Raw genomic sequence first — 15,198 nt, forward strand, 5'->3', positions numbered from 1 at the left:
ATAATGACGCTAAAAGGAACTTTAGTAAGTGACACACCCAGGGCGGACCGCCACGTTAAGGATACAACTCTTCCGAGGTGGAGAGGGCTCTCGCCAGCTCTGACTGCTGCTGAACCCGGATCCTGCTCCTCCTCCCAGAGGAGGTCTGCCCCCCGGCTTGCCTCCTCGCTCACCCCCTCCTCGCCCCCGACTCCAGCGACTTCCACCCCGGTAAGGCCTGCCTCGAAAGCGGAAACGGTCCAAGGCGATGTGGCTCCGTTCCCAAAAGGACGGCCGGGGGCTGCTTTCGGACAGTGAGCTCGAAGGCATCCGTACGGAGGGCGGGTGAGACCGGAACGGCTCTTTGGGTCGGTAGCTGCTGTGTCCCCTGAGGTGGCCCCGCTCCGACGCGTGCCGCGAGCGTGAGAAATTCCTCAACTGCTGCTGAGAAGAGGACGACGACGACGAGGAGCCACCGCCTCCGCCAGATCCACCGCCCCGGGCCGGGTGAGGAGGCCTTCGCCGCGGATACGGCAACAGCCCTCCGCCACTGCTGCTGCTGCTGCTCCGGCTCCGTATCTGGCTGTTGTTATCGTCGTCGCTGATTTCCCCATCTTCTAGCTCCCCTTCTTCCTTGGGCGAGAGGCCACTGGAGGCCGGGGCCGGAATATCTGCGGTCGCCATCCCGGGAGCAGCACCTTCCACACAACCTTAGCCCTCCGTCCGGGGATCCGCCCGACAATTGCCTTCCTCCTCGATTCCCTTCTTTTCTAACGGACCCGGTCGGTGCGGCCTTGCCCTACTCGGACACCTAGCGGGCTTTGCTCCCCAACTTCCCGCACCCCAGCTCTTTCTCGCCGGACCGTCGCAACCCAGTTCCCTTCCCTAGCGCCCCCTTGCTCCTCCGCGATCGGGGCTCTTCCGCCTCGCGAGAAAGGGGCTCTGGAAGTGGCTCTGCTCGTGACGTCACTTCCTGCGGCACGCAGGAAACAAGGCGTCCAGTTCACGCGATAATAATTAGGACAACGAGATTCCTGGTGGGAGTTGTAGTCTTTCTTTCCACTGTCTTCGGGTTTGTCTTTCCAACCTCTATCTCACACCAACCCCGGACTCCGGATTGGGATATCTGGGTGCCTGGCGGGGTGGGCGGGCCCATTCTTAATCTTGGCCGCAGGAGTTTCATAGTGATAGGGGGAGGGGGGGAGACACCTTTTTAATTGCTCCGAGGACTGCTGCCAAAGAGACGCAGTAGTCCCATTCCCTTTTGGGGGCCGGGAGGAGGCGGTTTATGTCCGCCATGTTGGTGAAGGTAAACGTAGGCGACTGGAGCTCCAGGACTGTCGGCTTTGCTGGCTCAAGTCCGCCATATTAATAAAGAGACAGGGAAGGTTGACGCCACCACCCCCACCCCCCAATACACAAACCCGTTTTTCCCACTCCGCTTCCACGACTCTTCTCGGTGGGCCCGTCCCCTGCCTCGATTGCCTAGCCTTTGCCCGGAGGAAGCGTAGCAACCAGCGCCTCAGAACAGGCTTAAGACAGCACCGAATGAGGGGGAAAGGGAAATGCCGACCAATTGCGCCGCGGCGGGCTGTGCTACTACCTACAACAAGCACATTAACATCAGCTTCCACAGGTAACATGGGCAGGGAGTGGGGGTGACGTAAACAGGAGCTCCTAGGTTGAGTGTCGCGTGTGTGGAAGGAACAAGAGGTTTCTGCTAATTCTAATGACTTCACTACCTAGCTAGTAGCAGGGAAGCATCAGTTCTGCCCTTTGTGTGTGTTTCTCAAATCTGTCCAGTTTTTTTCTTCGGGGAAGATTAACTCACTTTGTAAAAGAAATCCAAGTTCTGTATGGTGGTTCCTCCTTAGAGAAAAAGTAAAAGAATATTTTAATTTTTTTTAATGTTAGACCGGCTCTTGACATGAATGATCCCTTAAAAGGAAGCGAAACCTTCCTGTTCAAGTCAGCAATCCCTTAAAAACCTGCTGTGCTCCCATCAAATTTAGGAAATTCTCACTAGATAAATTGACATGGGAAGCATTTAGATTTCTAATAGTCACATACAGTTACTGCGGAGGAGTTGAGTCATCATTGATATCCGTGGAATTTAGAGATGTTAATGAAAGTGCAAAAGATAAGCTTTCTATTCTTACCGGAATAGAGTAATGAAAAGAACTTAGGTTTTGTTTTCCCTCCGTTTGCTGGAAGAGCTATCAAAAGTCTTTAGTTCTGTCAAATCAGAACTCTTGAAAACATTGTGAACACTGTATGAAATATAGTTAAGTACTCGGTAAATGTTTACCTTTTGGGCAAGTGCCTGCCATGTGCCTGAAGAAAAGCATTGAAAAAAAAAGTTATGTGCAAATAGTTCTGATTTTATATGTCTCACAACTTAGTACGAACTTAGAATGTGGAAAATTATATCCTTGACCCTTTCCTTACTAATTAATGACTAAATGACCCCTTATTAAAAACTGCTACTTAAAAAAAAAAATCCTTGTGATGTTCGTTTTTCAGATATTTCATGGAAACGTAGTGCTTCGTTCATTGATCCATCAAATTATTTGCCTGACATTGTGCTAGCGGTCCAGGACTTTTTTTTTTTTTAAGATTTATTTATTTGAGAGAGAGAGCGCTCTAGCACGCGTGAACGGGGGAGGGGCAGGGAGAAGAAGACTGAGCTGACTCCCCCGCCACGTCGGGAGCGCCACTCTGTGTTGGATCTCACTTCCCTGAGATCATGACCTGAGTCAAAATCTAGAGTCCGAGGCTTAACCTGCTGAGCCACGCAGGGGCCCTCCCACCTCCACCCCTGGAAAATTCCTATATTCCTTGAATTTAGTAGGTAGTGAGAAAGACATAGGTAATTACGGTTAAGTATCACAGAAGAGACACTCGGGATACCTAACTTAGCCTTGTAAAGTCAAAGAACATTTCTCAAAGGATGTAAAATTTCAGATGATACCAAAGGATGATATCGATTTAGTCCTGTTTGCTACTTTACAGATTTTCTCTTTTATCCAATGAGTATTTGAGAAGACATGAAGGTTTTTAAAAGAACGGCATGATTAGATTTGCATATTAAAAAGCCCTGTCCCGCATCGGGCTCCCTGCTCAACAGGGAGTCTGCTTCTCCCTCTGATCCTCCCCCCTCTCATGCTCTATCTCATTCTCACTCTCAAATAAATAAAATCTTTAAAAAAAAAGCCCTCTGGCTGCTGTGTGGAGAATTATGGCGTTACTTAAAGTTTTGGTCAAGCATCAAGAGATGAATTTGATGAGAAACGAGCTTATTACATAATATTAATTTACCTACTATTTCTTTCACAGGGAAATTCTCCTGCAGTGTGAACTGAGCTTAACAATGTACTTCATTGCTGGCACAATCAGCACTAGATTAGAAGAGGTGAGAGTTAGTAGGGAAAAAACAGAAACTTGGAGTAAAACAAGGGAGAGTCCACCAGTAACCTAGACTAAAGTGATACTAACAGAGATGGAAAGAAGTGAACAGATTTAAGAAATGTTTGAGTAGAAACTACTGTATGGTAATTTGATGTGGAAGATGAGGGAGAGGGAGGAGTCAAAGGCACCGATAATCTTGAATGTTTAAGAGATACACAGTGATACAGTAACATGCATACTTGACCACCATTTGCCTCCTATCAAATTAACCTTTTCATGGAAATTTAGATCTTAACATTATAATAAATTACATTCCTATTTCATAAATACGTTTGACTAACTTCTTATCTAGGATGTGGATAGACTTTATCCCCGTGTACAACTTATGTTCCCTAAACTCAACTATCTCCATTTTTCTTATCTCTTAGCTGACTCCAGTCTAAATCCCCCAATAATCTTCTGAAACTGCTCTTGCTACGCTGAGTTATCACTCTTGTATTTCTTTTTCATGGCATGTCTTCACTTCCTCCTTGAAACACTCTCTACTTTTGAATTATTTGACACTAATTTTGTGCTTTTCATCTTTGACCAGTTGATCTTGACAGCCTCTTCCTTTCTCTACCCTCTGGCTTAGGTCTTCCCACTCTTACCAAAATGATTTCAGCTGTTCCTGTGGTCTCAGTTAACTTGTTGGTGTCTCAGTATTTCCCTTGTCTCTCTTCGGTTGCTCAGGTTCAACATATCAAAATTTTGTATTAATCAACTTGCTCTTACCACCCCTCCCCTTTCCCTTTCTCAGTAAATAAAAACACCATCCATCCCAAAAGTGGGAGGTCATCCTCCCTTGACTTCTCCCCTATTCCCTCTTGATTGGATTATTACAACAGCCTCTTAAATGGTTCACTGCTTCCATTCATGCACTCCTAACCTCTCTTCTATAATCAGTGGTGTGTTGCTAAAGGTTTAATAACAGGATCTCCAGGGAAAGGGGAAAGCACCGATTTGTAGCATTTGCCCAATTTCCATGATATAAATACTCTACCATGGCTGGTTTCAAGTTACCGATATGACATCACTAATCATAGAGTCGGGAAGAAATGTGCAGTACCACACACAGAACAGACATAATTTTAAGAATATAGATAATAGTAATTAAGAAATGATGGGTTTCAGTATTTATTACCTTTGTTCTTCATTTAAATTCAAATGTACATAATTTTTAATAATGGCTGTGTTTAACAGCTAGTTAAAACATTTTATGTTGGGCGCCTGGATGGCTCAGTCGTTAAGCGTCTGCCTTCGGCTCAGGTCATGATCCCAAGGACAGTCTCGTAATATAAAAGGCATTCAGCTATTAATAAAGACTCAAGCAAAATAGCATTATTTAAAACACTGATTTTCCAAAACATCTAATGTTTCTGAAACCTTGGTTCTATTACTGGTAGACAAGATATATCCATCAGTTTACCGCCATGTTAATTTTTTAATATTTACAGGAGGACTTATTATTACTTAAATTCAGCTTATGGGCTACATCTCCCACCCTTTGAATATGCTGAGAAAAATCCAAACTCATGAAAAACATAAGGTTAATGCTGTATAAAAGAACTGTCTAAAATCAAATATAAAATGGTTTTTATTCTATTTCAATACAGATAATTAAACAATAATGCCGAACTAATCCCATTAATTTGTTCATTCATTGATTCACTGAGAAAGTTCATTGAGCTAATACTTCACAGGATGAAGCAGTGAAAAACAAAGCTCCTAACGAGGAAAAACAAGATCTAGGGGTAGGAATAGAAAAGTAAACAATTAGAATACAATGATATTATATATAATATACAAACATCTAGCCCAGTCCATGGAATTTCCTTAGGTATATGGGATTCCTAAATTGAATCTTAAAGAAGGAAAATTGGCTCAAGTTAAGGTTCAATTAGGCATTGGTTTCATGATTAGGGAGCTAGTTTTAAAAAGAGCTAGGACGCCTGGCTGGCTCAATTACTAGAGCATGCGACTCTTGATCTCGGGGTCTTGAGTTCAAGCCCCACGTTGGGCGTGGAGCCTAGTTTAAAAAACATAGTTTTCGATGGACATTGAGGACATCTCGATGTGTTGTGGCGAGCGCTGGGTGTTTTGTAAGACTGATAAATCACAGACCTGTACCCCTGAAACAAATAATATATTACATGTTAATTAAAAAAATAAAAAATAGGGGCGCCTGGGTGGCTCAGTCGTTAAGCATCTGCCTTCGGCTCAGGTCATGATCCCAGGGTCCTGGGATCTAGCCTCATATCAGGCTCCCTGCTCCACGGGAAGCCTACTTCTCCCTCTCCCACTCCCCCTGCTTGTGTTTGTTCCCTCCCTTACTGTGTCTCTCTCTGTCAAATTAATTAATTAAAAAAATTTTTTTAAATCTAAAAGAGTTTCTGCAAAGTTTTCTACAAAGCTAAAAAAAATAAAAGGTTGAAAAACAATATCTGACAGTCTTCATATATCTGAAGATTCTTAGAGCAATGATAATACAATGATACTTATTTGTCTGCACCTTTATTGAGGCCCAAACAAGAAATGTGCTTGTAAACCAAAGCTTGACTTTTAGCTGAGACCATAGGAAACATCCAAACCATTAAATACTGGAAAGAGATCTTTGAAATGAGAATACATTATTATTAACAGGTAAGGGCTAAGCAGAGTAGACAAATCCTCCCATCAGAGGTTTCTAATCAAATAGAAAAAACTTACATATATGAAAACCTGAATTGTAGAGTGACATACAAATGTTAATATTTTCAGATTAGGGTATGTTTAGGTGGTGTGATAGGGACAGGAGATGGGAGGGTGCCTACCAGTTAATCTGGTTTTTCATTTTTTTGTGCCCCTCACTGCTGGTAATTTGAGCAAACCTACTATATCTGATCTAGCCAAAGCTGTTGTTACCTAGTAAAGCTTCACTTGGGGGTTTCTGAGCCATATGATCTTTTAACATGATTTTAATGGTTCTTTTTAAACATGAGTTAGTTCATAATTAATACTTAAAGGATAAGGTAATCAAACTAAAGAAGAGCTCAACTCAAACTTAATACATGTGAATGTTGATTTCTTATGTTTTCAAGTCAGCATACTTACCCCTAGAATTTTGGGGCAGTCCCTTATATTTTTCTCTTCCTTAACAGGTATACACTGGTACATATTTTGTATTTAAAATAAATATGAAAGGAAAAACATTCCTGCTGGGCTTGTCAGCAGCATTTTACTTTTTGTAATAATTATGCTATCTACTACACTACATAGCTTGAGTTCATTTTTAAAAATATGTGCAGTTTACATGGAATTAATACAGTGAATTGTTAATTTATATATTGTTTCATATCAATTAAGCAAATATTTGTTGAGCCCCTACTGTTTGCAAGGCACTGTGCTAAAATAGATGATATAATGATCCCTCACCTTAAGAAACTTAAAATCTTTTATTTCACTGGAAATTTATTAAAGTGGAAAAACTACAAAAGAATGTGTTAATTGTCACAGTGAAGGAACACAGAGGAAGGAATACCAGAATCTGTCTAGGTTTTCCCTGATAAAATTTAATCTGCAGATTTTTGATTTGTCTTGACCATGTACATACATCAGCAGATCATAGCATTGTGAATTACTCGGACTTATAATGGTTCTACGTAACCTTGATCTAGATCAGTATAGTCTTGTTTATTTTTACTGCCCATGTTAAGAACTACGTTGGGAAGAAAGGTCTCTTTAAAACCCTGAAAATTAAAAGCACTTAAGTCAGTTTTTCATTAATGTTTTTGCAACTTATAAAAAATAGCATCAATTGGTTTTTGTTCCAGTGTCTGGATATTAAAATTTTGTATGTAGATGGAAGACACTTTAAATCATCATCTTTTAAAATTTCTTTTAACCATTAAGGTGCAACCAGAAGTGTGATTGCTGGAATATGAGTTGCCTTTTTTTCTTTTTTTTTAAAGGTTTCCTTTGGATCCTAAAAGAAGAAAAGAATGGGTTCGCCTGCTTAGGCGCAAAAATTTTGTGCCAGGAAAACACACTTTTCTTTGTTCAAAGCACTTTGAAGCCTCCTGTTTTGACTTAACGGGACAAACTCGACGACTTAAAATGGATGCTGTTCCAACCATTTTTGATTTTTGTACCCATTTAAAGTCTATGGTAGGTAACATTACTTTTCTTTTACCCATTTTTACCATTTTTGGTACCTATTCTTTTTTGTTTACAAATTAGAACAATTCAGAATATATCAAAATTCATATATAATGATGTGCCTCAAGAAAGTCACAAAACTTCCTTTTGTGCAGTAAAGGTATAGACTACAATTAGAGCTCAGGTCTCCTGACTCCAGTATTCTTTCCCCAATCCAAACTGATTTTATATATTGGAATTTTACATTACTTCCAGTTATTATCAATAATTGAACCAATGGTAAAACTGAGAAATCATGAGTAATGAAACCTCTAGCATCATTCTGCTTTTGATTTTAAGATAACATTCAAAATGTGTGTGAAGAGCTTTAAGAATACCAGAGTTACACCAAAGAATATAAGTTCAGAGGAGGGCATCACAGAAAACTTCATAGAGCTCAGGCATTTAGGCTGGAGTTTGAGCTTGGAGTTTGGAACTTAGGAGCGGGTTCTTAACCTTGCACAGGACAATTACGATAACATGAGGAGAACAAAAGCCAATGGGTTGAGGGTTAAGTAGAAAATAATCAAATGTTAGCAAGTGATATGTAAAAGAAAGGAGAGAATTAAGGTACATGATGAATGTATTAAAACAATATTTTATCTAGTTGGGAAAAATCTGATCAGAGAGGAAAATTTATTTGTCCACAAATGAATTCCTGTGCTTTTAATAAATGTTGACTCAATAAAAGAAACAAACTTATGAAGTTATGACATAATCTGGGAACTGGAAGTGATTTAATATTATGGGAGTATAAATTAAGATGGTGAATGGCAAAATGGTGTGAGATCCTAAATTGTTAAGTTTGCTATGTAAAAATTTTTTGTCTTTGGATAATGAGGCAAAGAGGAAGTTAGCCAGTTACAGAAACATCAAATCTGTTAGAAAAATTATTCTGAATATGAATTAGTGAGGCTCAGAATGAGGTGGACATGATTAAAGAATTTTTTAGTATATTCAAGCCAGATATGATAACAGGCCTGATGTGGGCAGTAGCATTAAGAATGATGGAAAGGAAAGGATTCATGACAGAGATATTTAGGAGGTAGAATTAATTGGACTTGATGACTAATTGAATAAAAGAGATAAAGGGGGAAAAAAAGTCCTCAGGGTCTTCAGATTTAGGTATAATGTTCCTGGCCAGATTTTAAATCCTTGAATGGAAGATGTAACTGTGAACATTTAATAAGTAAATCTATTCAGGAGCTTGATACTTGGGAATAATTTTTTATTAAGTAGAACCCCAGGTTTGAAATATTATCAAATTGAAAGAATAGTGTTTACCTAAAAAAGAGATTAAATCAGTATCTGAGATAAGCCAAATGTCTAAAAATACATTATATTGGCCTTAGTGAGAAAATTGCAAAAGATTTTTATACTAAAATCATACTCAATAACTTGAAAGAGACCTTGGAAGTCCATTGTCTATTTTCAAACAATGTTTGTATCCCTCTGAAGAGAAAAGACAAATCGAAATAAGGTGGCTGGAGCTAATTCAACAAGTTGAGAAACTTGAATCCACGATTACATGAGATGGGCAGCTGATGTTTCCTTTCAAACTTTTAAAATCAGTTTTTAAAAGAGCAGCTTAATTACTTTTATACAAAACTGGGCAAAATTTACTTATTTGTGATATTCCATAATTTATGTTCAACCCTCTAATTTTATTTGGCTTAGAAACTCAAGTCAAGGAATCTTTTGAAGAAAAACAACAATTGTACCCCAACAGGACCATCTAATTTAAAATCAAACATTAGTAGTCAGCAAGTACTACTTGAACATAGTTATGCTTTTAGGAATCCTATGGAGGCAAAAAAGAGGATAATTAAACTGGAAAAAGAAATAGCAAGCTTAAGAAAGAAAATGAAAACTTGCTTACAAAAAGAACGCAGAGCAACACGAAGATGGATCAAAGCCACTTGCTTGGTGAAGAATCTGGAAGCAAATAACATATTACCTAAAGGCACATCAGAACACATTTTACCAACTGCCTTAAGCAGTCTTCCTTTGGAAGATTTCAAGATTCTTGAACCTGATCAACAAGATAAAACATTACCAATTCTATAAAACATTCCTTTAAGATTAGCCCACACAGAACTTGATGCCCATCCTTCATTCTATTCAAAGGTAAAGATATTTAAGGAAATTATGCCAAAATTGGGTATTTAATAAAGTTCTACATGAAGTAACATTATTACTGTATAACTTATGAAGACTAGATTATAAAAAAATGGAAACTTTCTATGAAACTTTTATTTGAAAAAGAATGGAAGTGCCTTACATGAGAATTACGTACTTAAAAATTTTGTTAGAAAGTTGTATGTTTGCAAGGTGTTTTGCATTTTTGTCTTTTAAAACTACTTTTAAAGAACTGTCTATGACAATATGTTTAAGTTCTATTAGAAGGAAATTTGTTTTTCATGTACCAATGTTGGGACATTACATTCTAAATAGGATGCTAAGTAAGAATTAGCCAACATTAAATATGACTTTAAAACTGCTGGGGTTTGTGTTAATTGAATTATTATTGGCACTGTGATTTGGAAATTATTATAGGAAAAAAATCTGAGGTGTACAGGGCAAGTTGTGTTATTTAAACTTTCTGTATCTGCTCACCAAATGTGACAAAAGTCAAGGCATCCTTCATGAAAATATTAGCTTTTAAGATAGATTATAAAATATTTTGAAAATAATATTTTGAATGTGAAGTACTCTTGAATCATCCAAACAAGGTAAGGTCTCAAGTTTCTCAGACTAGAAAAACTGGTAGCCAGTTATATGTTGTGAAATAACGTAGACATTGTGACCTAGCTTTTACCTTAAACAAAAAGATAAATTTATACTAATTTTTTTCATAATAAAAATATTACATTTTCAATTCCAAAATTGATGTGTTAATTAGGCAATGTGATACAAAGTTCCATGTTAGGAATACCTCCTCTACCCCCCCATGTATGTTGATACCAAAACTTGTAAGCTCTTTTTTCTCCCATAAGCCCACATTAGGATTTAATCACAGAAAAGTACCTACCATATTATATCTTCACAACTTATAACTTAAAATGGAATCAATTTATTGTACATATCAGCTTGCTTTTATCTCCTTTTTTAGCAACTGCATAAGGGATGTGAAATGTATTTTCTATAAAAATACATGTGTCTGATAAAGCTATGAAAATGCTATTTATTTTACAAAATAGAATATGAGAACTATGATAGTTGCCACTTGAAATAAATATCACCAGATAAATTTTTAATTTTAGTAAGAATCCTTTCCTTCAAACAACTTTGGGCAAATCACATTAAATTTATTAATGTGTAATCAAGTTATTCAATCTTAGTTCAAGCTTCTGACACTACCATATGAAAGTAGCATGCATGTAGCTAACCATAATTGTTATACATTTTTCCTGTAGGTAATGGCTATTTTATTTTATAAAGTAATTTCGGGGGGGGGTTGGGTTGGGTTTTGTTTTGTTTCGGTTTGGTTTTGATGACATTTGCTTGGCTCGTAGCAATAGTCTTTTTACAGTATTAGCACCCTTTCTTTCAGTAAGGAATGGCTCCCAACAACTAGATTTACAAAGGCAAAGGTAAGAAAAGTCTATGTTCGTTATCATGAGGCACTTAAAAATCTATGAAAATCCTTTTGTGAATATTATAAACCTTGTTAGTCATTTTATCTTAAATATTGGACACAGCTCCTTGAAATTGTCATTCCATGTTTTTTTTCTAATATGGTTTCAAATATCTCTTCACTTACTGACCATAGCTTTATACCTCAAAATAAGCTGGGCAAATAATCATCTAAACATAAACTGTATTCCAAGTATAAACTCTCATGTGGTTCATCACCCCTCCCCAATATAAAACAAAATACTAATTAATGCAGGCTAGTTCCCATCTACAATTTTATTTTGATATCAATATAACATTTTAAAAATCACAAAAATAAAACATAAAATACAAGCTTTTGGCAAAGTTAACTAGACTTCATTATTATTTGAGACTACTGAATAAACTACCACTCAGTAATTTTATTTTATTTTATTTTATTTTTATTTATTTTTTTTTTTAAAGATTTTATTTATTTACTTGAGAGAGCGAGAATGAGAGACGGAGAGAGAGCACATGAGAAGGGGGAGGGTCAGAGGGAGAAGCAGACTCCCTGCTGAGCAGGGAGCCTGATGTGGGACTCGATCCCAGGACTCCAGGATCATGACCTGAGCCGAAGGCAGTCGCTTAACCAACTGAGCCACCCAGGCACCCATACCACTCAGTAATTTTAAAGTACGTTTGTTTTTGGTGTTTTCTCCATGTCATTTTCATGTTACCGTCCTGATAACATGCTCCAAATTCTCCCTGTATCAGGTTGTTGGATTAACATACATACATCTGTCTACCTTAAAACTAGTCTCATTCATAGAGAAAAACCTAAATCTTTTTAAGTCCTGTTTTCAGTTGTTGATAAACTTATCACTTTGACCATCTACCATAAAAATAACCAGAATTAGAATTGGGCGCCTGGGTGGCTCAGTTGGTTAAGCGACTGCCTTCAGCTCAGGTCATGATCCTGGAGTCCCAGGATGGAGGCCCACATCGGGCTCCCTGCTCAGCAGGGAGTCTGCTGCTCCCTCTGACCCTCCCATGCTCTCTCTCTCTCAAATAAATAAATAAATCTTTAAAAAAAAATAATCAAAATTAGAATAGCTCTTTTTCTTCTGCTGGACCCAACACATATCCTCTATTCATTCTATGTCTATTATTCATTCTATGCCTGCTAGGCACTAACCTCTATGAAGAACCAGCCAAAGGCTAATGACGATAAAAAGATGACATGATTATCTGCCCTTAAGTTCCTCAAAAGTCTTCTGAGAGAAAAAAATATATTTGTAATACAATATGATAAATGCTATAAAAGAAATCTATGTGACGTGCTTTGGTAAATGCTGTTGAATTGGAATTTAATAAGCATAAAAACTTTAGACCTTTTTCCAAAAAACTTTTCCCTTGAAAAAAACAGATTTCTTCTTATGACTTACCAAAAGAGACAGAAGGACATCAGAATTAACTTGAATTATATACAGTGTTCTTTTAATGAGTTGTAAGACATTTTTCCCCTTGAAAATGAACACTGAACAAATTAGTTGTTAATAGTATCATTTTAACAGGAAAACATAACTAAACTACTGTATCAAAGCCAAGTACTCAAGTTTATTTGACATTTGATATTATTATAAAATAACAAATTCTTCTAACAGATTTTTACAAATAATTTAGCTCAGAATCTTAAGATTAACAAAGCACTATGGCATCCATTTGATCTCTTGTTCTTTACAAATATTCTGTGTGGTAGGTGGCATTATCTCCAATTTACAGATGAAGAGATCCTTGCTGTTATTTATTTATTTAAATGTTTGATATGTGCCAAGTGGCACAAAGGACAGAAATGCCAGCAATCTAGGAAGTTCAATCCTAGATTGAACAGTGGTCTTCAGCCTTCAAATCCTCTGCTCTGCTATCCACATTGTCATCCGTTATGCAACATATGAATCATGTTATTAAAGTAGGACAAGTCATGTGTCTCAAAAAACTAAAATAAAAAATTTTATATATGTGTATAGTTAAGATAATCTATGAAGTCACTGTAGATCTTTTCTAGGTAGACTTTATATAATACTGGTATTTTATCTCATTTCTCAATGTTAGAATACGGGTAAATTTTAATTTTGGTATAACAGGGAAAATAGTTCATCTTTATGCCAGAATACGGGATTCTGTAGGTATTTAGACAGTAGGAAACTTTCTAAAATTAATGATTTTATAATGTATATTAAACAATTAAATATTGTATTCTGAGTATGTTATTAAAAACTTTTTTACAAGGAAATTACTGTCATGACTATTATTTTACAAAATGTACATGAATATCTCTGTGGAAGTCTTTCCCCTACCTGGACCCCCTAAAATATTTCTGTAGAAGTCCTTGACCCTAAATTGAAGCAAACTGTAAACAAAGATATGTAAAGCCTAGAAGAGGAATTATCATTTTTATTTTCATTGCTCAAGTTATATCTAAGCATACGTTATAGTTTATTTGCACTGGGGTTTTTTTGCTGTTTTTTAGGATTTTATTTATTTATTTATTTGAGAGCACAAGAGCATGAGCTGGGGTGGGGGGATGAAGAGCAGAGGGAGAAGGCCAAGCACTGAGCACAGAGCCCGGCGTGCTGAGCACAGAGGACCCAGAGGTCATGACCTGAACTGAAATCAGGAGTTGGATGACTAACTGAGCCACCCAGGTGCCACTGCACTGTTTTATACTGGTTATGCGATCTAAACCAAATACATAAAGGGCTATTCAGATTCTCTATCCTGACAATAATTAGAGGCTCACACAAAGATTTATTTGTAAATATGATTACCAAAGTATGATTTTAATAACAAAAAAGGAAATAAGCAGAAACAAGCAGAGGGAGCAGTAGAGGGAGAGGGAGAAGCAGGTTCTGGGCTGAGCTGGGAGCCTAACGCAGGGCTCCACCCTAAAATCGTGGGATCATGACCCCAGCTGAAAGCAGACACTTAACGACTGAGGCACCTGGGGCCCAGGTGCCCCAAAAGATGTGATTTTTTTTAAATTCATTTTTTATTTGATACTTTAATCCAAAAAATACTATATTAATATTCACTAAAAGACACTGAGCAAACTAGGATGAACCAGACAAGGTCCCTGCCCTCAAAACTACTGGAAGTAAATATTCCATTTGTTTATTCCTGCTCCCTACTCTCTTCCTAATGTCCTTTAGAATGAGTTGAATCTAATATAAGAAATTAGTCTTCAGATTGCTGCTTAGGCTTTTAAAATTTGTGCTCCAAAAGCTGAAAAATAAAAACTTTAGTTTAATATCTAGAAAGAGATGTATGATGCCTGGGTGGCTCTGTCGGTTAAGCAACTGCCTTCACCTCTGGTCATGATCTCAGGGTCCTGGGCTCCCTGGACTCCCTGCTCAGTGGAGAGTCTGCTTCTCTCTCCTGCCGCTACCCCCAATTCGTGCTTGCTTACACGCTCTCTCTCTCAAATGGATAAAATCCTTTAAAAAAAAAAAAAAGGAAAGAAAGCAGATACATTCCTATCTCTTAGGTGAACTTTCAGCTTGTTTAGATAAATTATTTCAAACCTTATCTCTAACTCTTCTCCACTCCCTTGGACTTCTATTTTCATGCTCTCCTTAACCAACTACAAAGTGCCCTTCCCTTAGCTTGGTTAATTAACAAACTTTGTCATCTTTCATGTCTTAGCTCTGACAATCCCTCTTTCTATGACACTTCCCTTAACATACTGAAGTGACATTAACTCTACCCAATGATCTGGTGTGACTGATGCCAGTCAGCTTGCTGAGGTAATCCCATTATTTGCCTGTACTGAACAGAGTGAGACAAAAATAAAGTGAGCACATAATTTGTGCAGGAAGACCATATATACAGGTAGTCAAATAAGATGGACGCTAGTATTTAATCCTACTTCACAGTTAATTAGATGTACCAAAGAAAAGGATGTTGTCTTGGCATGTTACTTAAATTTAGAATTGTGTGTTT

At 37.8% G+C, this 15,198-nt stretch overlaps 2 protein-coding genes across 3 annotated transcripts in view; one reads left to right on the top strand and one right to left on the bottom strand.

Moving 5' to 3' along the window:
• ZFC3H1 (zinc finger C3H1-type containing) overlaps positions 1-913 on the bottom strand; it is a 65,117-nt gene extending 64,204 nt beyond the window's left edge. For both annotated transcript variants that reach the window (XR_003610513.2, XM_028110789.2), the window contains exon 1: positions 66-913. Coding sequence is in view for 1 of the 2 variants with exons in the window: in XM_028110789.2 (XP_027966590.1) it covers positions 66-663 (598 nt within the window). In the remaining variant the exon portion in view is untranslated. The remainder of the gene's footprint in view (positions 1-65) is intronic.
• Positions 68-10,101, top strand: THAP2 (THAP domain containing 2). The gene is made up of 3 exons (XM_028110790.2): positions 68-1,615; positions 7,377-7,572; positions 9,280-10,101. Exons 1-3 carry the CDS (start codon positions 1,545-1,547, stop codon positions 9,667-9,669), a joined length of 657 nt encoding a protein of 218 aa, XP_027966591.1. The 5' UTR covers positions 68-1,544; the 3' UTR covers positions 9,670-10,101.
• Positions 10,102-15,198: the final 5,097 nt, after the last annotated feature.

The sequence above is a fragment of the Eumetopias jubatus genome, unplaced genomic scaffold (assembly GCF_037043125.1).
Source record: "Eumetopias jubatus isolate StellerSeaLion01/CBP00866 unplaced genomic scaffold, mEumJub1_p1.0 scaffold_8, whole genome shotgun sequence".
Taxonomy (NCBI): Eukaryota; Metazoa; Chordata; class Mammalia; order Carnivora; family Otariidae; genus Eumetopias; species Eumetopias jubatus.

Coding starts and splice junctions, on each gene's coding strand:
- THAP2 (XM_028110790.2), top strand. CDS start 1,545: ATGCCGACCAATTGCGCCGCGGCGGGCTGTGCTACTACCTACAACAAG. Junction 1,616..7,376: donor ATTAACATCAGCTTCCACAG/GTAACATGGGCA, acceptor TTTTTTTTAAAG/GTTTCCTTTGGATCCTAAAA. Junction 7,573..9,279: donor GTACCCATTTAAAGTCTATG/GTAGGTAACATT, acceptor TATTTGGCTTAG/AAACTCAAGTCAAGGAATCT.